Source organism: Cimex lectularius, unplaced genomic scaffold (genome assembly GCF_000648675.2).
Source record: "Cimex lectularius strain Harlan isolate CLEC.00 unplaced genomic scaffold, Clec_2.1 scaffold78, whole genome shotgun sequence".
Taxonomy (NCBI): Eukaryota; Metazoa; Arthropoda; class Insecta; order Hemiptera; family Cimicidae; genus Cimex; species Cimex lectularius.
The window spans coordinates 1,418,344-1,443,571 of NW_019392658.1; the positions used below are offsets into that span (position 1 = coordinate 1,418,344).

Below are 25,228 nucleotides of genomic sequence, written 5' to 3' on the forward strand. Positions count from 1 at the left end.
ATGTTTTTACAAAATATCATTTAAAATATGACTTTTTAAATATGACTGAAAACAGACGTTTTGTATAATATACAATACAAAACATCAACCACATTCAATAGTTCAGAATGTGCTTTATAGTATGGAAATAGACTGAACAGTTAGACTCTTATAACTAACATTTATAACGTATGATAGTGCAACACACAATATTAAAAACAGACTTCTTGAGCATTCTTTTAAGATCGACAGTAACATACTATCAGAAAAAACAATTTGGCAAAATATTTTTTTCTTCACTTAACAACAGACTTATAAAGCACTATGTTCATGTTAATAAGTTCAATCACATCATGAACATTATAACTAGATTAATCTAGTAATTTGATGTATACCTGGCCATTGCTGAACTTCAAAATAATAATAAATGGTAGCTATGGTAACTTCATCGACAATACCAAGTAACAGGGGGTCTCACATCAAATTATTGAATTTGTTTCACATATTTCTTACAAATAGTTACAAAAATTGAACTTTGATTATTTTAATGCTGTACACTCATTACGATGCATTGTTATAAAAAACCAGTTTCAAGTTTTAAAATAGGTTCCAGCTCCTAGAACACCATCCTGCTTGAAAAAAATTTAGTGCGAAATGTAATTTCTGTTATAATGGCCAAAGTAAAAAAACTGAAGTCACTTTTATAAGGATAGTATGTACTTGTAGAAAATGAATACATATTGTTTTCCGTGTAAATGGGTTGCAATGCATAAAGAGAATAAAGCAAAAAAATTTACCATTTGCGGGAAAACTAAAAATTTCACAAGTGAATGTAGAAACCCCTGAGAAAATAATGTAAATGTAATGAAAAAAATGTAATGAAATTTTACAATTTTTAATCATTTTACAATAAATGAACAAATTATATTTAAACAAGTAAATACTTTGTTCAGATTCAACCTTCAGGTTCAGGTTGTAGTAATTATTTGAAATTGTACAACTTAACATAAATTCAAAAAAATAGCAGGATAAATTCTGACAACATGAATATTAAACTTTAGATACATTAGAAACAATGCAAGTCCTTTACTCTCTTCAATTAACATAATTAATGCCCCTTATATGAGTTAAAAATGCACAAAACTAATTTTAATATTATAAACATAACATTTATATCAAATTTAACCAACCCGCTTAAAAATTATTAAATTCGATGCCATTTTTAATTTGGTCGAAATGAGATTTTTGGTGATTTGTTTAATTCATTCAGATTCAATGCTTTCTTCCATGAATTCTGTCCAACAATCCGAAAAATAAATCATGAGGCAACCCAGCACTCAATTGTTGAATCTGTGTAGTAATCAGGTTGTAAGTGTCTTCTTCGTAAGTGGAGTAAAGTGCTGGGATTCCCATTTCAATGAATAACTCTTTAATTTTATCAATTTTCTCCTGTTCGGGTTTGCCATAGCACTCCTGCAAAAAAAAAAAAATAAATAATATCAGCTAAAGTTTATAAATAATACAATTAGTGGATTATTCTTGAGTAAATTTGTAAAAAAAAATTCCGTTTTTTTTAGCGCTGTTGTAATCTATTGCAAATGGTTATAACTTTAATGCAAAAACTTCTTTTGAATTAAAAGAATTCCTGAAAACAAAAGAATGTAAAAAAGATCACATTCTTGTTATAGAGATACTGTATCAATGTTCACAATTCCAGTCATAGAAGCAATTAATTTAATTTTAAAAAAATGGAAATGCATACAGTTGCATTCTAAGCTGGATTATGACTTTTTTTCAACATTCTAGAAACATGAATAAATAATTCCTTTTTTAGATTTAACAGAACTGTGTATAAACAAATAAAACAGTTACATATGGGAGGATTTTCATTAATGCAATTTTCAATAAATTAAAAAAAGTTCAAAACAAAGGATAGACTTCATAAAAAATATGTTCATGATACAAATCTTTCAATACACAGAGGTTACCAGTAGATGGAAGAATGTAAAAAATTACAAAAAGACAAACAGTTTACTGTGGAAATACGACAAATTGGAACTTTACCCTTTTTAAATATAAAAATTAATAAAAAACATAATATTAAATAAATAAAAAACTTTAATATTAATATTTATAAAAAGCCAGAATGTTCTGATAGAGTATTAAACAATTTTTCATCAAATTCAATACATCAAAAATTAAACATAACAAATATGATACAAAAAATATTTAAAATAAGTATTCGATGCCATAACATTTTAGATATGTATATACATGGTGTACATTTTAGATGGCCCAGCTGAATTTCTCTTGAGCCAATGATGCTATAAAAAATAATAATTTAAAAAAAATACGTGCGTAATATTTTTTTAGTCTAGTTTCAAATTTTTACCTTTTTTTGGACAAAAATTATACAGGTACCTCAGGTCCAGTTCTACTTCAAAATTTCAAATATGACCCTATATATTCTGACACATAATTTTAAAGGATTTTTTACGCTGAAAACAATAGTGCAATCGGATTTTAAATTGGTCAAAAAACAATTGACAAAGTTATGGCAGGCAGTGTAATTTCGACTAGGAGCTGACTATTTTACTGTATGTGCGCGAAAATCTAAAAAAAAAAAAATCCTCTCAGAATTGTTGCACAGGTTTTAGGTTTTTCAAAAAATTAAAAATTAAATTTTGAAGGTGAACTGTGCCTGAGGTACCCTGTATAATTTTTCTCTTACAAAAAGGTAAACATTTGAAACTAGACTAAAAAAAATTAAACATGTAGTTTTTGTTTGCTTGATAGCCCCATTGGTGCAACAGAAATTCAGCCAGGCCATCTAAAAAGGACACCCTATATACACGAAAAATAAAAATTAAAATTCATTATTNATTATATAATAAATAATCAAAAATAAACAATGTCTTGGTTAACTTGTTGACGATGCTTAACATCATAAGAAAGAACATTTGAAATATCATGGTCTACTGTGTAAATTGTAACCTTCAGCGTTCCATGAAACTGGGCATGTAAGTTACTTTTATTAATTGTCAACATATTATTTTTGTTTTTTTATATTTGATGAGTTCAAGCAGCACCCCGAAATTGATACTTGTATTAAAAAATAAAACTACTTTTTATGAAAAGTGTGTTTTTGGTTTTCTCTATCGGTGGAATAGCGTGAGTCAAGATAAAAAATAGATTTACATACTCTTAGATATTTAAGCAGCAATAAAGGCACTAAAAATGTATGCTTTAAACTCTAAACTTGTCTGGGAGTGCCTAAATTGCCTAATGGCTCTAGATAAACACACGGTTACTTTTTAAAAAAAAAGTTACTAGTTAGTTCTGAGAGATGGATTTATAGAATGAAATGAACAAACTAGCCAAAAAAAGGGGCAGCCCTCCCACCCATGGGACCAGAACCACAACCAGATGCACCGGAATGAGTGCTTATGTTGGATCTGGAAAAATGGATTGAGAAAGAAAAACTCAAAAAATCTCTCAAAAAGGAAGGCGAAGGAATTCCTCTCTCTCGATTAGCACGCAGTATTTGAAGAAAATGAAAAGCCTCTATACCAGCCACTGCCCTCCTCCGCCTAAAGAAGATGAACAAAGTAGAGACAGAAAGATGCCGACTCAGTCAGGGGGAACCAGACATGTCAGCACGTTTTCTGTGACAGTGAAGTATTAGCCCAGTTAAAGTATAGTCACTTTGGTACGGCAATTCTCACAACAAAAGAGGTGTGCAAAGAGACACTGAGGAAAGTGCTTATAGAAAAAATGCAATTTACAAAGGAAAGGATTTTTAAAATCTTTATTCGACCCAAAACCTTAAATTTGTTTTTAACAGCATTTTCTAATTTACTGATAATTTGGAAAGTTTCATCTTCTACTTCCGTATTACAAGAAAAAATGTGGGAATTTTCCATTGATGCACTCAAAACATAGATTATTTTCAGCTGTGTTATTATATAATAATTATGTTTCATCTTTTGATTTCCTTCTCTTTTGATGCTGTCTATGTTCATCAAATAAAGGTTCAAGGCTTTGACACGCAAGTTATTGAGTTTGTGGCAACGTTTTGTAGGGAAGAGAGAAAATTCATTGGAATTATTTTTGCAGAATGCATTACATCATGGTATATGTTGTTTCTTTCCAGATTTGAATTTAATTTAACTATAAATTTAACTCAATTTTTACATATCTTATGTCTACTTAAAAAAAAAAGGAAAATGACATTAGAAAAATATGTTTAAGCTTAGCTTTCCGACAGATTATAAACAGAAAATTGCAAAGTTACAACAAATAAAATTTCAGTAGAAAATTCTCCACCAGTAGGAGTGGGGCCAAGAAAAAGACCGTATATTCGAGAAATCGTTATAAACAGTATTGTAGTTTATGAGTTTATCTGGTTTTACATAAACAAAAAAGGCTCAAAAGAACAAATTTTTTTACTGAACATATATGTTCACACCTTACCTCAAACAACTTCCTTTGGCTTGGGGAAGCTCTTTGTAAAGCAACTGCAGCAAGCCATGTACATTTACCATGTTTAATATCTGTCCCCTGCTTTCCCGTCAATTCAATATCTCCAAAAACATCCAAGTAATCATCCTAACAAATAAATAAAACTATTACTAGAATTTTTTTTATTACATGTATATGCTGCCAAATTATATGTGCAAAGAAATATAATTGGAAGGATTGGTAATGCAAAATAACCACATGGATGGTTTAAAAAAAAAACTTTTTGTGAAATTAAATACCTGTACTTGAAAGTAGTGTCCCATTGCAAGTAATACAGTCTTAGCTTGCCGATGCATTTCCTTGTCAAAGATCCCTGCCTAAAATAAAGTAACATTAGTCTGTAATTTTTTACAAGGTAATATCAACACTTACTAAATACATTCCAATTGCAACTGGAAGATGAAACGTATAGCATGACGTTTTATATGTTGTAATAAAGTTATAACGGTCCATATTAATCTTTTCAAATTGTGTCCCATCCAATGAGGCTGTGTTTGTATCAATTATTTGGCCAATTGTTGTATTTAAAGTAGTCTACAAAAAATATTTGAAAATGTAAATACCATCAAATGTCTGACAAAAACATTCAAAAAAGAACAGGATGATCACTGATGATCAGTACTGATGAAACAGCGGACAAATGTAATAAAAACTGGCCAACAAGATTATATATAACTCCTTTCCACTTCTTGTCATTTTAAATTATAAAACTTAAATTTGCTTAATTTATGATTTTTTTTCATAATTTTCTTATTATTTGTGTGTACAGTTTGGGATGTTAGATTTAATAAAACATTTTTAATTTCAGTATTCAGTATAGTTAAAACTACTTTTTGTATACTTATTATATTATTTTATAATATTAATTTTTATTTGGGTTTACATATTCGATGTAGGAAAACAAAAATTAATAAATGTTTTATTGATGCCAGTTCAAATTATCAATAATTTTGCTACAAATAATGCACAATATCAATAATGATCTTTCAAACCTCATGAAACAACTCCATTATTGGGATATAATGTGGAGTTCCATTGAGGTGCTGTTTTAAAAGTTTGTAAATGCTGGATTCTAACAGAAGAGCATCATTGAGAGCCTTTAAACCAACACCAGGCACTTTATACCAACAAGGTCTACCTCGCCTCGTCTCAGACTCATCAATAATATCATCCAGGACGATGAAAAATCCTTGAACCTGCAAAAGATAATAAATAGCTGTTTAAAACATTGAATACAAGTTAGATTAAATGTTATGAGTTTGATTTTATTTATTTTTCAAATATAAGAAGAGAGCATGTTTGAGATTTGTTTCTTCAGTTGTACGTAACGATTTAATGATTAGAGGAATAACAGATTGTTTTTTAACCATCGGCCTGTAGCCCTGTGCTGAGTGCTACAATTACTACAATCCCATCCTTCTATTTCTAGCCAAATGGGTCATTTTCCTCAGAGAATTTGTTTATCAACCCTTCACAGAGCAGGTCCAGTTTCTGATTTAATTACCTCCTTTACATTCCTCAAATTTCCTTCCCCAAATCCCATTCTGTTCCACTTTGGGCAACACCATTTTCTACCTATTTATTATATTATCTTCGATTTCTTTTGTATTTTACTGCCAGGGCCCATCAAAAAGAATTAATTATTGGATGAAAAAGATAATTTAATTGGGAATGAAACTGTTAATAGTAGAGATTATTTCAAAACTGATGATCACACCAATGAGTCTGAACATGAAAATGGTGATGTGTTTTTTGCTTTAGTTTTTTTTAACATGGATATTGTTTTTAAGCTGAATGCACAATTTTTTGAGGTCTTTTTTCCATCATTGATTTTGCATTATATTGAAGTGTGTATAGTTGAGCTAGATTATGTTAAAAATTGCTTGACTAAATTCAGTTAGATTAAGGGTAGGGTTAAGGTTACCTTAGATAAGGCTAAGTTACATATCCATCATTTTTTTTTTTTTTTTTTTTTTTTTTTACGAGCTGAGAAAATACTCTGACTATGACTGGAAAAAATTCAACAATATATGAAGACAAGCTTAAAAATCAAATCATCATCAAATATAACAAGAAAAATAAAATTTCAGCTCAGTATTTTCTTAGAAAATATCAAATCGCAAAAGGTAACAAGATGCTGAAGAAAAAAAATATAAATGCAATTTTACCAGGTCCAAAAAGTGATATACAAATTCAGCAATGTAACATGTTTCTTGAGATAAAATTAGCACTAAAATTGTACAGATTACTAATGTATGTTCATATTAGTAATTGCTGTGGATACTACATCCTTTTGCGGCCGATGTGGATTTGTTCAGTATTGCCCAACAAACCAGTACAATATATTTTTTTAATTCATTTTTAAAATAAAATAAAAATAAGTATTTTATCAACTTTTTTATAAAGTTTGTTGTTGGTTTTCTCTGTTATGTCTGGTATTTCATTTAAAAATTCATAACTTCCATAAATTGTATCCAACTTCAACATTATTACAACCGTATGAAAGTTAAATTTCTCTTCTTTAGGGTCAGAAATGAAGTATTTCAACATCTAATATCCTTATTGTCTAGCTGATGCTAACTAAAAAACGCTTCCATTAAAGTAAGCCAAAATACTTTCTTCTTTTTTAAATAAAATCAGATTCATTTAAAACACCTGGTTAAGCCTTAAAATGCAAATTTTCATGGTAATTTTTGGGCAGAATATAATAGTTTAAATTGGTTCTAAAAAAATTTATATGTTATTAACAGATTGTTTTAACTTATTTGCTTTTTTTTAATTAATAAGAATAAAAAATAATGGTTAAAACCTCAATTTTCCATCTTACATTGCTAATTAGTAAGTGGAGTAAATACGATAAATCCTGTCATGTCAGAACGGCTTAAGGTTGTTTTTCCATAATTAATTAAAATTACAAGGGCTATGCTGGGAATGTCATTTAGTATATATATAAATATTATATGGCAATGAAAACAATATAGGCACATAAAACCAGATTTCTAGTGTCGTTATACAGAGTGCAAAGATGACAGCTTATTTTCAAATAGATTTCTTCGTGTGGTCTGTGGCATAATGAAACTAATAATTTGATCTTTACCGAGCATTTTCGCCTGCCTATAATTGGTTGGTCTGTCAGGCGTACTTCAGCATTTTGTCATATTTGTTCATTATCAAATACTAGTTAACATTTTATAAATAAGAATATATCCTGAATTAATTAATTATTCAGATTTTCTCAGATTTATCATATTAATGTGAATATTAAAAATATTAATGTTTTTATGAACAATGAATGTGCAAGTCCTCATAAAGATAAAAGTTGATTACAACTTCAGGATTTGTATATACAGTAATACTCGATTATCCGGTAATGGCAGGGAGGGTGCCCATGGAAAATCAAAAACTCCGGATAATGGAATTCATTTTTTTAATGTGTTAATTAAAAGGTAAATTAGGACGATACTTGAACATATATTACTTTTATTAATATGTATCTAATGTAAACAATTTTGATTTAAAAATGTTTGATTTTTTTTTCAAAAATCGTAAAACATTTCCAAAAGGTCAAATTTAAAAATAGTCTTTCCCTGTTGACAAAGAGATACTAAATGACTGTGACACCGATTCGATTCTAAAAATACCCCCTACACCCTGCAACAAGCTTCGAAAGCAGTGAAGTTTTCTAGAACAGGTGCGTTCTGGACAGATATTCGTATATATAAAAGGGTTTAGTGTGTCATTTCAGAACAACAGGGCCATAAATAATGTGTTCAATGTAAACTTCATATGCACAAAAGGTGGTATTTTTCAAATCGGAAGTGTCTTGTTATTATGCGAAATATACCTGTATACATACTATATGTATTCAGAGACCCAGGGCCCGGATAATGGAGATTTTACTGTATATAAATATTTTGTTTATGAAATATTTTAACAATACTGTTGGTGCACTTGAAAATGTGTAACTGCTTTAAAAAATATTAAATCTTATCTTCTAACGTGTGAATTGTCATCAATGAGAAAATGAACACACACTTTACAAATGAATAAAATACATCCATAAATTTACATTCATCCTGCGGACAATTTTATTTTAGCTTCATTTTCAAGCGTGATGTGCTGGTTAGAAAAAGAACTAAGATTGTGTTTAGCACAACAAAAGAGAGTAAACAAAGTGAGTCCCGTTTTATCAATCAGAAAAAAAAACTAGAATAATAAACATACCATTTCAACGCACCATCCGAGAATCTGTGATATCCTAACATTTTCTGGAGTTAAACTATTAGGGGCTAGAAATCTATAACTATAAACGACTGACATTCCTCTGAGATTTTTTCCTGAAGATACGTTATATTGAAGTACCTATTAAAAACAAGATATCAAATGTTAACAATTCATAAATTCATATTTTCTGCAATGTAGGATACAAACCTTTACATACCAATTGGACAATTCGGGTAAGTTTTTTTCAAGTTTGGTTATATCACGTACAATATCAGGAAAAACAGCCATAAAATCTCTCTTGTCATCTTTTGATATTATTTGATGGTCAAGAGAAGAAAGCCGCCTGGATTTATGACAAAAAAAAGTGATACGTTATTTAACCTAAAACACTAAGCATACATAATATATGTAATATATGTAAGGCGATATGGGATTTGTAGCCGACATAAAAAAAATTCAATAATGTTGGAATCGATAATTACCAACTCTTTCCCAGCTGGATTCATGCATTTCTAACATTTAATACTGCCGTACATACTGCTTGTTATTTAACTGGCTTAGAGGATTTTAAAAAAGGCAATTTTTCCCTGTGCTTGTTCATTGGGAGCAACTGAAGAAACCATCACATCGCTTTTAGTTGGAAAGTATAACCGTATGATTTTACTAATTAGTTATACAATTTTAAAAAGAACACTTCCATTAATGAAAATAAAATCCATTAGAAGTAAGTACAGGAGTAGAAATGCCACCCGAGATAAGAATTGAGCTCGAGCACGGCGAATTTTTCAGTCCCATATTCCAATTTCATGAGGAAACTGGGGTAAAATATGTACTGGGGTGTATATATATATACACCTTACATAAAACCTTTTGAATTTTGAAAAATGGCAAAAAGGAGGGAAAATTCAAAAGGTGGTGGGGTTGAGATGGGAAGTTAGTGCCCGAGTGGATCGAAGTCACGATAGCTCAAGTGGTAGAGTAGTGGCGTATCAAGCCGAAGGTCGTGGGTTCGAATCCCACTCGTGACATTGACTTTTTTATCTCAACTAAAAACCTTAATTAATTGTTATGTATGAACTTATGTACACATAGTTCGTTTTTTTCCCCCAATAAGAATTAATTACACTTAGTTGTTTTTCTCTGTTTCACCATGTTCCCAATCTCTTCTCATACCCACTCACGTCTAGGCTCTACTAGGGGGAAAACCACGAATGTGTGAAAGCTCACCTAACGAGTCTACTGTATACTAAATTTAGTGATTGGTGTTTTACTGTTTTGTGAAAATGTATTTATATGCATGAATGTGGGTGTGATAAAAGAGTTCAAGTACCCCATCGACCCTCAAGCAGGCTAGTTATTGTATATAAGTATACAATACACCCTTTGTTATTTATTGTCATAGACAACTATACGGTTCTCCATATGCATGACAAAGGGTGATGAAGCGATATCTAATACTCCACCATCCTACCTGAGTGAAAGTTATGTAGTGAGAGGATTTAAGAACGATTGATAATGAATGTATTTAAGTTAAAAGTGCATGCATTGAGGGCTGAAATGACCTGCGCCTAGTCCTTAATGAGATCAGAAAGGCAGCACTAGGAAAAACATGAATGACACATGAAGAGCCATTTAGTTTACTGCTGTGTGGAACAAACGACGGATGGAAAAAATTGTCTGATTTCTGCAGAACAACCTGGAGATACCGTCGATTTTCAGTTACAGATTTCTAATTCACTTTATTACTTGAGTATATAAACTATGCCATATATATTTTAGTACTTTCAATTTATTTCATACATTCAAGGAATTCATTTTATTTTAGATTACAAATTCTGTTTTGCCATTTGGTTTTTTTTTTCAGTTCTGACTCTATGTTCACGTTTTTTGCTTTTATTATTTTCCTTTCTTTTCTGAATTTAATTTTCTATTTGATTCCTTTTCAAAGCAGACCTGAACTTCCAGCAGATGGCTATGCCATGATGTAACGTTTATTTTAGTCACACAAAAAAAAGGCATACAATTGTGTATTATTGTTCAATAAAAGTTTTTTCTTTTTTCTTATTGTGATTGCTCCTTGAGCCTAACTTCGACAGTGGTACAGATAAGACCAAGGTCTGACCTTGGCCCAACATAACAATGAGTGGGTGATAAAAAAATGGCTTTATCAAGAATGAAATTTTGTTGTTACGTATGAGCTATTCAATAGCTCTTCTAAAAATAGAAGAGAATATTACGAGAGTAGTTATCGACCAGCAGTAAATCAACGATAATTTTTTGAGGATTAGGGATTGTTTTAATTTAAGAGTTACTTTTCAATTGGAGCACATTCCTAATCCTCAAAAAATCATTTATAAGAGAATGAATGTATTAATTTAAATTATCGTTCCACCCTTGCATGATTTATACAAATACAAATCTAAATAGTGGTACTGATTCTTGACTGATTTTGTGAACAAATTTATTGATAAAAATCAGGTGAAAGTTGATGAGGAATGTAGTCAATTGGAAACTATGTCGAACCGACTGACACTTGTTCACTCTACTGACTTTGTCTCAGCTTGGGTGAGGAAGCGCTCATCAACCAATCGACGCTCCACTGGTTCGACATAGTTTCAGTTACCACATCGCTTCCCTTATCAATAACTGTATGTCTTGAGATTATTTTTATTGTAAGGAAGCGGATATTTTATCAGTTCTTCAGAAAATAATTGAAACCGGGCTGAAAGAAAACATCCAGTGGGTATGGTTCAGACAAGTTTGGAACACAACTCGACCATTATTTCTATACACGTTTAACAAAACCGTCCGACAAAACTATTGGGCTGGTGCAAAAATAATGCAGGTTTTGAAAAGGCAGTCAAAACTATTTTTAATTTTTATAAAATAAAGAAAATTTATGACATATTTTCCATCACAATCTCTTTGCAAACGTGTAATATGCACTTTTATTTCGTTGACATAAAAAAATTTATTTCGACACAATAAAATCTTGGAAGGCGTTTTCGGCTTCACTGCGTTCTCTTAACATTTTACGCCTCAAAAAATGATAAAAATGCCTAAATAAATTTAAGTCTGTAGGCGAGAGGTTGGGTGAATATGGAGGTTGTGGTAAGGTTTAATATGCTTAAGTTTCTGCAGTTGACATTGTGACATGTGTCCTGGTGTTATCCTGAATCGGCCCCTTACGATGTACCAATGATGGACAAAGACATTGCAGTTTCCCGTCCATTTTGCCAATTGGCAATATTTCTCTGTTCTGAGAGTTTCACAATAATTCAAGAAATTATAGTGAAAAACTCCAGCAGTACACAATCAAACAGTCACCATAATCTTTTTTGGGCAAAGGTTTAGTTTCGGGAAGTATTTTGGCGCTCCATCCTTGTCCACCAATGACCTGTACACCCTCTGTTATTGAACAGAATCCATTTCTCATGGCACTTGATGATTCGATATAGAAATGGATCATTTTGGTGGCGCAACAGATGAGAAGTGCAAATTTCTTTGTGGTTCAGTTAGTTCGTGCGGTATCTACTTGTTGAGTTATTTACTTGACCAATTTGCTCCAGATTGTGAACAACAGTTGAGTGTCAATACTAAGCTCTTCAGCATTTCCCGCATTATCTTAGGTGAATTTTCTTCAATCAACGTTTTATGTTGGTCGTCGATCAGAAGACCTACCACGACCTTCCCTGTCTTCGAGATCATAATCTCCAAGAGAAAATTTCTGCGACCATCACTGCACCGAGCATTCGCCCCAAACTGTAGTCATGTTACGCGCAGTTGGGGCCGCACTTCGACCAATTTTAAATTTGTACAAGTAAATTATACAAAAATCTAGTTTGGGCATATTTAATTCCCAAAATCCTCACTCTTATAAAATTCAATATAAACTAAAATCCATTTATGTTTAGTGGTCTGATTGGCCATATTAATTATTTCAATTATTCTTTTTACCATTTTACTTTATTTCTATTAATTGTTCTTTTTATGTAAGGTCTTGGTTGAGATGATAAAGACAGCATCAAGAGCAGGATTAGAACCCACGATCTTCAGCTTAATACACCGCTGCTCTAACCACTTCATCGTGATAGCTCAAGTGGTTAGAGCAGTGAAGTATTGAGCCAAAGGTCGTGGGTTCGAAGCCCGCTCGTGGCACTAATTTTTTCATCTCAACCAAGACCTTACATAAAAAGAACAATTAATAGAAATAAAGTAAAATGTTTTATATAAAAGATAACAGTTGGAATTATTTATTATAATCCATAAATTGGTTATAATAACTTCATTTACCTGACAAGCACCTGCGAAAATAAAACAAATTATCAAAACCTGCATTAATTTTTCACCAGCCCAATAATTAATTCGTCTGAAAATGCGGTACTTTTTGAAACGATTGTCATTACCTGTGCAGTTTTTGGCCAGTCGAGAAATAGGCAAAGTTGAATTTGTCCGAGGCGGCCGGGAAGGGCGAAGGGCCGTTGAGGCGGACGTTCTTCAAGGGACCGGCTGAATAAAGGGAACCCAATTTGAGCAAATGTCTCGAACACATATTTTCCGGAATTTAAATGCTCAGCATCTATTTAAACGGAAGAGAAACCCTTCTTGAATTTAAGCGTCGGGTCAGGACGAGATCGTTCCAATTCCGATACGGTTAGGGCGAACGGTAAAAACGGCAATCCGCGCTCTGCAGTCTGCACTCTACAGTCCACGATAAACAAGCGACAAACGGACGTGGGCAGGAACTGTAGGCCTCGCGGCTGGAAGTGCGAAGTAGGGGGACTTGAGTTCCATTCGACTCATGATGTTTCAATCGCCGTCGTAAACTCCCTTTACTTGAAGCGCTGTCATTTAAATTCCGGCTCAAAGTCTCAAACCACCTCGAGACGAATTCGTCGCATTTATCCATATCCGTTGGACATCGGCACGTTAAAAGTCAATGACGCACTCGACCGTCTGAATATCCCCGTTCGAAATCCTTTCCTACAAAAAAAATAAATAATTTCATCAAAAACGCAAAACGACAGCTAAATATTTCTAAAAAAAAACCAGTGAAATGTTTCATTGAATTATTTTCCCATGGCCTTTTGAACGTCTGTTGCTTTGATAATATTTATTTGCTTTATGCACAATCATCCTTTTACAGTACACTTTTTTTTTTCTAAGGCGAACAACCACTAGCTACCACTACTAAAGCTGCCAAATTACATTAAATTATTCATACATGAAAATTACAAACCCTCAAGGTGCCGGTATTTTTTAATTTTCGGTAATTGTAAGTTGATGTTACAGTAGTATAGACATTTGATAAACAAAATGTTTTATTGTATAAGTGGAAAAGACAAGGAGGAATAGGTTGTTGGTGAGGAGCTCTTGGAATGGATGGATGGGAACGGATTATAGTTTCATGAAGAACTTTGCATCAAGAATATTTCTCCTGAAATGGCAGATTTCCAGATTCAGTGTATAAACTATGTACCAATGGCACCAATAGCATGGCATATGCATTATGTATGCTGTCAATTGTTTTTAACGTTCTATCAGAGGCAGAACTAAATGCGCAATCAATTTTTGATCAAGCGATGGAATTGTAAAGTCTTACGAGAACTTACAATTTCTATCTTCTATCTGCTACCCACGAAAAAAGTTAATTATTTTAAGGAGGTTTAGAGATTGACTGCCTTTAATTGTTAATGATTTTTAAGTGTTCAGCCCATTTTAATTTCCTGTCAAAAATTAGATCTAGATATTTAACAGAATTGGAGAGTACAGGTGTATTATTTATTTCAAGGTCTGGTAACTTAACTGGTCTACGTTTTGCGAATATTGTAGGTGTAGATGTATTAGTCGGGGTGTGTAATATACTGCACCCATTAAGAGCTGTTGTACCCCCCTGTTGTATAGCACACCGGTGAGTCCTCCAAGTTCATCAAGGAATTTGATTAGTAGGCCTGGTTTCAGTGGTTGAATTTCTTTTATGGTCACACTATAGGTCCCAAAGCTCTTCCTCCTGTGGGCAACTGTAGCACCATAGTTTGTTAATAGGTCTGTTGGTGTCTCCTTTGCTTCTTTGCAGAATCTGCAAGTGCCTTATTGGGTTTTGCCAATCTTCTTTAAATGTCCGTTTAGTTTGTAGTGTCCTGTTAAGAATCCTGTTAGGATTCACGGTTTTTTCCTGCTTCCCTTGAACATTCCATTACTTCTTTCCTTCCAAAATTTGTAAGGAGATTCTTGGATTGTTTGTGTACAATGAGTGAGTTCCATTGTTCCCTCATTTTCTTTTTATCCTTCTGTTTGAGGTACTCTTTGATACCTCCTGTGGGTTCCTATGCCACAGAAGAGTTTGGGTATAACAGCCCCTTTTCTTGCAAGGTTGTCTGCTTTCTCATTCTCATTGCCTTTTACTCCCACATGTCCTGGGACCCAGCAGAGGCTGACTTTGTTCTGCGTACCTAATATGTTTAGTTTAGTTTTGCAGTTCAACACCATCTCTGAACTAATGGTGTTTGAGCTTAGTGCTTTGATGGCTGCTTGGCTATCTCACATGATAGCTATACTCTTGTTTTTGTACCTTTTTTTTTTTTTTAATTGAGTACATCTCTCGATTACATAGACCTCAGCTTGGAAGATATTTGCGAACATAACTGTGACTGTTATTGATGAAGATATTTCGCATCCATTTTTATTCAGCGATTTTGTTTAGGTTGATTTGTAATAGTTCTTGTAGATTATTTACATTTATTCATCTACAATAGACGACAAGATGAATATTACATAGCATGAACTGGTAGATCAACACATTTCAAGACCTCAAATACTTTGTAATAGGGGATATGTAACAAGATTCATTAATTATCTAAGATGATCTTGGACTAGGACTAGAATAATAGTTGTACTGCTAACTGGACACTGCAGACTCTGAAGGCATATGAATAGACTGGAAGTGGTAGAAATAAGCCTGTGCAGATATTGCCAAGAAGAAGACGAAACAGCGGAACACGTCCTCTTTTGATGGGAAGGTCTATGTAGGCTGAGATTCCTAATTCTGGGAGAGGAAAAGCCAGGGCATGGAGGATACACATGGGAGCCCTTGAGAAGATGGAACAACATTTCTAAGCTCTGGAGAATGTACTAGAATTTAGTAAGAAGTAAAAACAGTTGGTTTTTGCTTTTTATCTCACTCAATCACTCTCTCCCTCCCTCACTTATTCTCTTGCTCTCTCTCACTCTTTCTCTCTCTTACTATCTTTCTCTCGCTTTATCTCATTCGCACATTCTCTTTTTTTAAATGTAGATTCGACGAATTATCATTCTTTTGCACTAAAAGGTGAGAATATGTATGTTGTATTGAAACTAGAAATTTCCAGGCTAACCAGACGTTTTGCGTGGACGGACTGTCATGACGTCATTGTTAGAGCTTTGCAGTTTGCTACGTCCTTCGTTGCTCGCCTCGTCGTGTAGCTGACTGCTGAGTGCTGATTGCTGATCGTGATCGCTGGTCGCTGATCGCAGATCACTGGTCACAGATGGTTGGCTCACGGTCGTCCAACGTGGTCCCTCGACGGGTTCAACACTGAAAACCGTTCACAGACAAAACATGGCGACTTTATGATTCTGACAATGACGTAAGGGTAAGACATTATTTTCCCCTAATCTCTTTTCACCATTTGGTAATTATATACATTTTTAAAAATATTTTAAGCTTATAATTGTCTCGAGAATGTACTTTCTCTTTGACAATGCCAGTTTATGATCTATTCGATGTAAACGATGCTCAAATTAAAACTAGAACGTTCATAAAAAAAATAATGCATTATTCGACATGTGAGGTCATTATGTTGCAAAAAGTGATTTTAAAGAAAGTAATATTTTCATTTAAGCAGAGTACAAGCGTGAACTGTCCTGTAGATTTGCACTTAGTCAAAGGGAGAAAAAGAGGAAAAGAAAGGAATACAAAGTCATCGGTCTGCTAGTTTGTCTTCAGGGCTCCAAGTGTCACATTTGACTAAAGGGTCACCCGGTACCCTTGAGGCTCTGTCATTGCATCAGCACAGGTTGCATGTGGAATGTGAGATTAGGATTGGGTTTGGGGTAGGAAAAAGGGTAAGGTGTGGGGTGTAGGGATTAGGAAGTGACAGGTCCAGCTCCGGTACCTCTGTACCCCTCTTTCCATCTGTTTAAATAACAAGGTACACCAGCTGTTAGAGATGCATAGTACTTGTCTGTACCCCTCTAGATTTAGTAGTTCTGCCGTTAGTTTCTGCGATGGTGCTTTGATCAACCTTTTTGCATGCCTCTGTCCTGGGCTACATTCCAATTGAACGGACGAATTATTTTGAATCTATGCTTTGGCAGTTTGGTATGCCACAAAAGGATTCATGGCCAATAGGTGTCCTCATCATACTTTCCTTGGCCAGTTTATTGGCTTCTTCATTGCCCCTCTGCACTGGGTGCCCTGGTACCCAGACATTGGTAATTTTGTTGTTTTCCCCAATGCCTGACAGAGCCCTAATGCAATCCGAACTTTACCATTATTGCTGTAATTGCCCTCATTGCTGCCTGATTGTCTGAGTAGAAGCCTTTTAATCTCCTTGGTTCAGTGTTCAATAGTCGTAGTCTCCACTTGAAAGGCAGTGGCATATTGCCCAATGCTTATCCTAAATTCTAGTCCTTGGTTTATTACCAAAAATACCAGCTCCTGACCCACTCTCAGTTTTAGAGCCATCTATTGAACAGTATGGTCGGCATTAATTAGGATCCCTTTCTCCCAGTCTGCTCTACCAGGTATTTTAATTTGAATTGTTTTCTCAAATCTGAATTTAGGGGATCATAGCATGAACAAGCACCCCCGGAACTATGTCTGCCTGATGCTCCCCCCCAAAACTTTAATTGATTCTTGTTGTGCGACTAGGCTATTGGAGCCTGTCCCTGAATTAGCCTTTGAATTGTGGCTCTGGCCTGCTGAAAGATGTGTAGTGGTAATAGATTCAGAAGGACTTCCAGGGCAGTGGGGGGGGGGTCATTCTCATATGGATACTCAGATACGCTAGTTTCTTAGCAGTACCGAGGACCTTAACCGCCCTTAAACTGTAATGTCATTGTCCACCAAACCACCGATCGATAGGCAATCATAGGTCTAACAACCGCTGTGTATAACCGTATGGGTTTTGTCCTTTATACAACTTATACTTATATACCTTTATTTTATAACTAAAATTGTGTGAAATTAACTCAATTTTTAATGTGTTTTTAATTCATCCCAATTGTATTCCACTTGCAGCACCAATTATTTTTATTATATTTTTTATTCTGTGTATTCAACTAAAACTAACCTTCATCTTATTTTTCAAACCTTTTGCCATTGTGACAATTCCCGATTAATTGTTTTAAATTTATTTTCAGGTGGGAAGCAACGTCAAAGCATTTTTAGTAGAGGAACCAGATACTCTTGGTAAGCTAATAACTATATTGTAAGTCTTTAGTTACACTATATTCTGAATACATTGTGAGAAGTACGGTAAGAATAATCCCACTGTAATATTAAAGATTTCATATGCGAAAACTTATTTTTTGTCCCTTCTTCCGCTAGAACCTAAAAGATCTATTCTGGAATTGACCTTTCTTTATATCCATACCCCGGAAATTGTTCAACTACCTTAAAGGCCCCTCTTCATTGGCACTAGGTGTTATCGCCCTTCCAAATGAGTTGTACCGTTTTTGGGCTAATGCTTTGCAGTCACATAAGGCAGTTTTGTGCCTCAGTTTTTCCTATTTTTTTAAGGTTGGTGGCCAAGTCCTATTTCTTCAATTCATCCCTGCTATGAGAGAGAGTTAAGTTTTTATATCCCTGGTTGAGATGTTAAGAAATGTTTTTGATTGTTTTGCACCTGGTGAATTCATCCATTGTGCAGTCAGTCATTCCTTTCTCTATACATTTGTTCAGTTCCACTTTTAACATACTTTGGGGTTTGCCAATGTGTGGTTCTGATCCAATGGGTGTGATGCCTGCACCTTTTGTTTGTCAGTCTATTTGTCACCATTGATCCTCTTATGTTAAACATGGCTGATGGAATTACCGACGCAAAAAAAAAAAAAAACCTCATGTCCCAGTGTCAACAATACCTAGTTGCGTTTCCTCAGGAGTGCATATTACATAATTCTATTACATGGAGCTCAGCTAGAAAAATTGATGGTGTGGGACATAGATAAAGGGAAAATTTGGGCAGTTAACCCTTGCCTCAACCCCCTGTTCCATTTTGGATTCATCTGTGTACGATAATAAGCCCATCTATTAGTTTCAGGTTTTCATTCTTCCAAAGGTCCTTTTTACTAAGGTCTGTCAAAATTTTCTTTTAATTTCGTCAAACATTATTGCAGTTAATTATTCGGAGATTGTGAGATGCAGTCTGGTGTGACTAGGTTTTAGAAAAACATTTTAGGAAAACTGGATAAGAGAGTAAAGTAACATATCTATGATTGCAAAAAAAAACAAGCAAAATCCTACAGCACTCACTACTATTTTGAACACAAACACAATTTTGACTTCAACAATCCAAAAATATTACACACAGAACAAAACAAACACAAACGTAACTTTTTAGAAATGGTTTAAATCAACAGAGATAAACACAGCATCAATTACAGAACAGACACGTAAACTCAGTCGTAGCTACGCTAATGTTAATCAAATTCAATATCGATAACATACATCATCACATCACATAAAACTATAATAGAACATATAAAACTATCATCACATTCCACACATCAAGCATTTCTACACAGTCTAATTTTTCAACAATTTAGCTTTCCTTTCCCTAATTATCCCTGTCTATATAATCCTGAAAGGATAATCTGGCCAAACCATTACCAACGTTTTTCCCATTGTCGGCTCCTTTCACCTCAAAGAAGCCGACTCCTTATACAAAAATGTCTTTCTATCCTGACTTCCTACCTCACCCCTTCAAAATCCAACATATATAATCATAAAACATCAATATCTCACTGGCACTCTCAACATGACACGCAATAATGGCACAATTACACTGAAAACAAACACTGAGTGAGTAGAAATACTTTGAATATAAAAATATTTTTTGCATGGTATAAATTCACATTTTTCCACATCCTACATGTATTTGTTAAATTTAAACAATGTTTGTAAATCCCGGGCACTGAAGATGATCTCAATAAAGATCGAAACGTTGGCATGATAAAGAAAATGTTTTTCTGAAACCTACATCACACCAGACCGCATCTCACGACCTCCGAATAACTATCGACTAACAGTCACTAATCACCACACATTATTGTAGTTATTTCATTTTTTTTTTTTTTAAAGATTTTATGGTGCTTTCTTAGTTTCTTTACGCCTCCTCTACACAAAGGCCCACAATTGGGTAAATGGTCATCTTCAGTGGTGACCAGTCCTTTGGCAATCTTAGGCCATCTACGTCCATTCACACACTGGTCGATGATGGGCCATTGTACAGTGTACAGTACCAGGGGGTAGGAATTTACTGCACACCTTATTTGCACCGATGAGTTCCTGTTGATGTGAGAAAAAAATTGTCCACAAAAGCATCCCTCACCCCTACCATCACACCATCGGCCACTGCACACCAGTCTACCCCCAGTAATGGTGATACCTCATGGTGACTGATGGACCATTATGTAGCAGAACCTTTAGGTCAAGTTTTATTTCATTTTGTCCTAAGGGCCTGTTTGCACTTTTGTATGCCATCCTCTAGAACTATGTAAGCAATGGCAATCTCCGTATCTTTTCCATTGCTGAAGTTCGGTTCCCCATTGTTAGGTTTTTGTTCAGAAATTAATAATTTAAAGATTGTAATATACATTTTTCATTTTCATGTACAGAACGTGGAATCATGGAAGCTGTTTTCAGTGATGCCCAAGAAAATGCCAAGGTTATAATGAATACTTGTCTAACGGCAATGAAAGCACAAGTATACGACAATAAGGCTTGCGTAAATTCATCATCTGAATTAATAACAAACAAGTTAATAGATGAGATAGTCCTTGAAGTGATCGCTGATTACCACAAAACAATAATTAAATGGTGCGATGACGATGGCATTTTCAACAAGAAGAATTCTAAAATTGATGAAGAATCGTTGACCAACGGTGATTCACAACCCGTGCATATAGGAGTTAAAGTGAAGAAAATCATATGTCCAAAATGTAGAAAACAATTGTATCCAACAGGATTCGGCCGTCATTTAGAAATATGCCTTAATGTCAGCAGCAGCAATCGCACTCTTAGAAATGCAACAAAGCCTATCTACAGCTCCGTTCCTTCATATGATGATAATTACGATACGTGGAATTCAAAAAGTGAAAAATCTAAAAATTTAAAAAGGATTGAACAGAAAAAGAAAAAAGACATTTCAAAAAGAATTAAAAGGAGGGAAGGACATATTAAAACGAAGCATGACATCTGCAGCATAGACTCGGGCATCGAGTTAGAAGAAGTAGATTCCCAAGGCTCGAAAAACGATACTGGAAATTCTTGCGCCCCCTCACCAGCTGAGTCAGTCTCAACGAGTAAGGGCTCTTCTTCAAAAAAGAAAATCAAACAAAAACAGAAATACGGATCCAAAGGCTCAAAAAACAAATTTGACAATTATTCCATAGACCTTGGATCTTCAAGTTCCTGAAAATGTAAGTTGAATTTTGAAACTCTTGTTTATTGTAAAATAGTTGTACAATTTAATATTAATTTCACTAATTTCGTGGTCCGCTTGACCAATTAATTAGGGAAAACTCATAAGGTGGGGTTGAGATAGGAAGTTGATGTCCGCGTGGATCGAGGTCACGATAGCTCAAGTGGTAGAGCAGCGGCGTATCTAGCCGAAGATCGTGGGTTCGAATCCCGCTCGTGCCATTAGCTTTTTTCATCTCAACTAAAAACCTTAATTAATTGTAATTTAATATTAATATTATTTACAATTATTAATGCAGTAATAGTAACTAATTAATTCGGTAGGGGGACATAGGAGCACTGATTTTAATTAAACCTATTTTGGTGATTCTAGGTCAAAATATATAATACATGTGTCCAAGTGTTCTTGCGAATGGGTTCTAGAAGCCGAAGAAAAAAGAATTAAATAAAATATTTTTTAATACTTTTTTAAAATTATCAAGGTGTATTAGTTATTATTATAGTAGAAATTTCAGGCTTGGTACCTCATCTTCTGCTAAAAATTCCAAAAAACAATGATAAATTAGCGTTCAATTCTATAGCATTACAAAACATTTTTTTTTCCTTAAATAAATTTAAATGTATATAATCTACATTACCTGCTCATTACACTGACTTTTTATCTCAGCCAAGACCTTACATAGAATAATTAATTGAAAGAAGTAACTTGGTCAATTGACCACTAAAACATAAAATTGATTAAATTTTTAGTAAGTAAAAGAAGTATCACTTCACTAAACAGCTCCCCGTGGCCACTCCATAAGTCGCTGAGAATCCAATCCTGATTACATGACATTTTAAAAACGGCAAAAAGGAGGGAAAATTAAAAAAAGGTGGGGTTGAGATGGGAAGTTGGTGTCCGAGTGGATCGAAGTCATGATAGCTCAAGTGGTAGAGTAGCGGCATATTTAGCTGAAGGTCGTGGGTTCGATCCCGCTCGTGACACACTTTTTTTTTATCTCCACCAAGACCTTACACCGAAAGTATAATTAATTGAAAGAAGTAACTTGGTCAATTGACCACTAAAACATGATGGATTATCATTTATGTTTTACATTATTTAACAAAATATTGGTTTATTAGGTGATATCCACAAAACCTTTTTTATTTAATATATTAGATATCTTTTATTAATTAGCAATTTTTTTTTTCAGAGCTAAAAAGGTCCTCTCTCAGTAGAGGACCAAGCAGCAAGTCTTAAAATAGGCTTTACTGGTGAGGAAACACAAGGAAAAGAATATGTACTTAGTCTGAAGCACATTGCCACCCATGGTTGTTAATCTGAAGAAGATAACTAAAAATTTGTATAGGCTGTTCAGAAATTAGTCGCCAGGAGTCTTTTATCATATTGATAAGATATTACTGTACATAAAATTTTACTTCATTGGATTTATTAAGCCTGAATCGGAATTTAAGTTGTAGTGTAAAAAACAGAAATTTTAGCTTAATTAATTGTATTGAACTGTCATCAAATTTTTATAGTAAAAATTTAAGACTGTCATTAAGGTTTAAAAGATCTATTTATTGTAAATATAAATTTTAATTACAATTTTTATTTTCATAGACATCACATTATTTCTTATGTGGGCAATTGCTAGTGATTAGCATTTTAGATTGACAAATTTGCGTGTAGTTTGTGTAAAAAATGCTCTAATAGATTTGAAAAAGTATTCGTACAAGTTATTGTAAATATTTACAAACGATTTTCTATCAAATGAAATCATAGTTTCAGTGTTTTTCATGTTTTAACTCAAAACATCCCACTTCAAGAAGTATACTTTTTCTTTTTGTTAGAAGCATATTAGGCTAAATATAGTTCCTCATTTTTTATCATATCTTAACTGGAATATTCTACTATTATTACCTGTAAATAATTTAAATAAAAATTAATAAATGGACATCAATTGTTTTTAAATTTTATAACCAATTCGTTTTAATGTAGACTAGTTTATTCCAAATTAAATCTAGATTACTATCAAAAATATATTTTTAATTTAACTTTTTTTTTTAAGTGTGTGACTTGAAACACCTCATTTTTTTATTATATACTGTAAAAATTTTCCATACAATCAAAAAAATTAAACGAAAGCTTGACAGATTAGAAAACTGTGAGATTTCTCCATGTTATCTGCGAGGTGATGGTTGTGAAATTTGGTCGTTATCATTTTCATCTTACTATCGTCGCCAGGTTGGTCAGTAAAACCAAAAAATGATAGGTAACGGCCAAATTTCATATTAGAAAATTGTGAAATTTCTCCGTGTTGTGTCCAGGGTGATGGACCTGAAATTCGGTCACTATCGTTTTCATCTGCTTATCCTTGCCGGGTTGGTCTGTGGCCGAATGATCACAGTAACAACCAAATTTCAGATTAGCAGTTATTAAAACTCCTGTCGTTACACTTTACGAATAAAACTCATTAGATAAAATAAGTCAAGTTTCCAAGTAGTACTGTTTAAGTTTAAAAAAACAACTGTTTTATGCTGTTGTAGTAACTGTTGTTCTGTTAAAAAATTAGCAATTGGATAATAAACATATTCATAAATAACATAAGAATACAACAAATACAGTAGACTTTTGTTATCCATGGGAGATACATACCAACTACCAACCATCACTGTGGATTGTGGATAATAGGAAACACCTTGAATTTCAGGCTTCGAAGCATTTTCTTCTATCTGCATACTAATCAGAGACTTTATCATGTGTGCTTATTGTCAATGTTATGTGTGAACTTATGTATACATATTTTTTTTTAATAAGAAATGATTTTGTCATTCAACTTTTTAGTTGATTGAAAGATTTCTCCAAATTTTTATATTGTCCGTTACTGTTTTGTACATTTTGTACTCTTCTTTGGTCAAATCTCTCCTCAAGAACTCAAGTAGGGGTCCAACCGCAGATAATGAAAGTGTGGATAACGAAAGTCTACTGTAATCAAAGAAAGTAGAATAAATCCAATATGTTTCTGTTTAAAAAAAATCTGAAAGTTAGATCGTTCTTTTAAATTTCCTGGAGCATTGCTAGTTTAAATAAAAATGAGTTTTTGCATACATATCCTTGTTTCAAAACAGTTTTAGTTGTATTACCGTTGCTTTGATATTTTAATGTAAAGTTGACTTTAGGGAAAGTAGGGAGTATGGCCAAAGGTTAAGATTAAATACACTCCTTTATCTAAATAAATTCTACTTATTTATTGCAAAAGTATTTAGAAATGTATATTGGTGTAATAAATTCAAATCTTTTCAATTAATCATTTTAATTATGAGAATTATAAAAATATAACATTTGTTTTTCTTCATTTCTTCTAATATTTTAAACTCGGGGTTTAACAGTTTTATATAAGACTTCATTTGTGATAATTTCGGACATCAGAAAACAACTTAAAAATAATTAAAATTTCTGTTTATGAAATACGATTTTTAACGTAATAATAATTTTTTTCTTGCTTATATAGATTGCTGGTTACTTGATTCTAATATAAATCTATTATTTAAAAAAGTTAATATAATAATACTACTTAATCTTAACGTTTCCCCCAAAAAAATTACGAACTACCATCATGTAGTCCTAATACAATAAATGCTATATTAAACATTTTCTGTATATTACACTTGTATACATTATATATATTATATATATATATAATTTGGTTTGTATTCTTATTTAACATTACAGGTAACACTGAATCGACTTTGTTTTTCTTAGTTACACGCCTTCAATGTAATAAAACTTCAAATATAAAGATTGATATGCCAATATCCTAGGAATATAAAACTACTATA

The 25,228-nt window shown here is 33.2% G+C and overlaps 2 protein-coding genes across 3 annotated transcripts; one reads left to right on the forward strand and one right to left on the reverse strand.

The window, feature by feature from the left end:
* Positions 1–171: 171 nt before the first annotated feature.
* LOC106663309 (farnesyl pyrophosphate synthase) lies at positions 172–13,637 on the reverse strand. The gene is made up of 8 exons (XM_014388043.2): positions 13,131–13,637; positions 8,932–9,067; positions 8,725–8,862; positions 5,493–5,696; positions 4,873–5,034; positions 4,740–4,817; positions 4,453–4,587; positions 172–1,452 (listed from the first exon to the last, which is right to left on the reverse strand). Exons 1-8 carry the CDS (start codon positions 13,274–13,276, stop codon positions 1,252–1,254), a joined length of 1,200 nt encoding a protein of 399 aa, XP_014243529.1. The 5' UTR covers positions 13,277–13,637; the 3' UTR covers positions 172–1,251.
* A 2,500-nt stretch (positions 13,638–16,137) lies between these two features.
* Positions 16,138–23,343, forward strand: LOC106663310. 2 transcript variants are annotated; one of them, XM_014388045.2, is made up of 4 exons: positions 16,138–16,349; positions 18,127–18,175; positions 20,602–21,405; positions 22,600–23,343. In XM_014388045.2, the coding sequence occupies exon 3, from the start codon at positions 20,613–20,615 to the stop codon at positions 21,399–21,401; it is 789 nt and encodes a 262-aa protein (XP_014243531.1). In that variant the 5' UTR covers positions 16,138–16,349; positions 18,127–18,175; positions 20,602–20,612; the 3' UTR covers positions 21,402–21,405; positions 22,600–23,343. The 2 variants fall into 2 exon arrangements, with proteins under 2 accessions (XP_014243531.1, XP_014243530.1); XM_014388044.2 differs by having other exon boundaries at positions 16,141–16,355.
* The last annotated feature ends 1,885 nt before the right edge of the window (positions 23,344–25,228 follow it).

Coding starts and splice junctions, on each gene's coding strand:
- LOC106663309 (XM_014388043.2), bottom strand. CDS start 13,276: ATGTGTTCGAGACATTTGCTCAAATTGGGTTCCCTTTATTCAGCCGGT. Junction 8,863..8,931: donor TGTCCAATTGGTATGTAAAG/GTTTGTATCCTA, acceptor TGTTTTTAATAG/GTACTTCAATATAACGTATC. Junction 5,035..5,492: donor TAATGGAGTTGTTTCATGAG/GTTTGAAAGATC, acceptor TATTTTTTGTAG/ACTACTTTAAATACAACAAT.
- LOC106663310 (XM_014388045.2), top strand. CDS start 20,613: ATGGAAGCTGTTTTCAGTGATGCCCAAGAAAATGCCAAGGTTATAATG.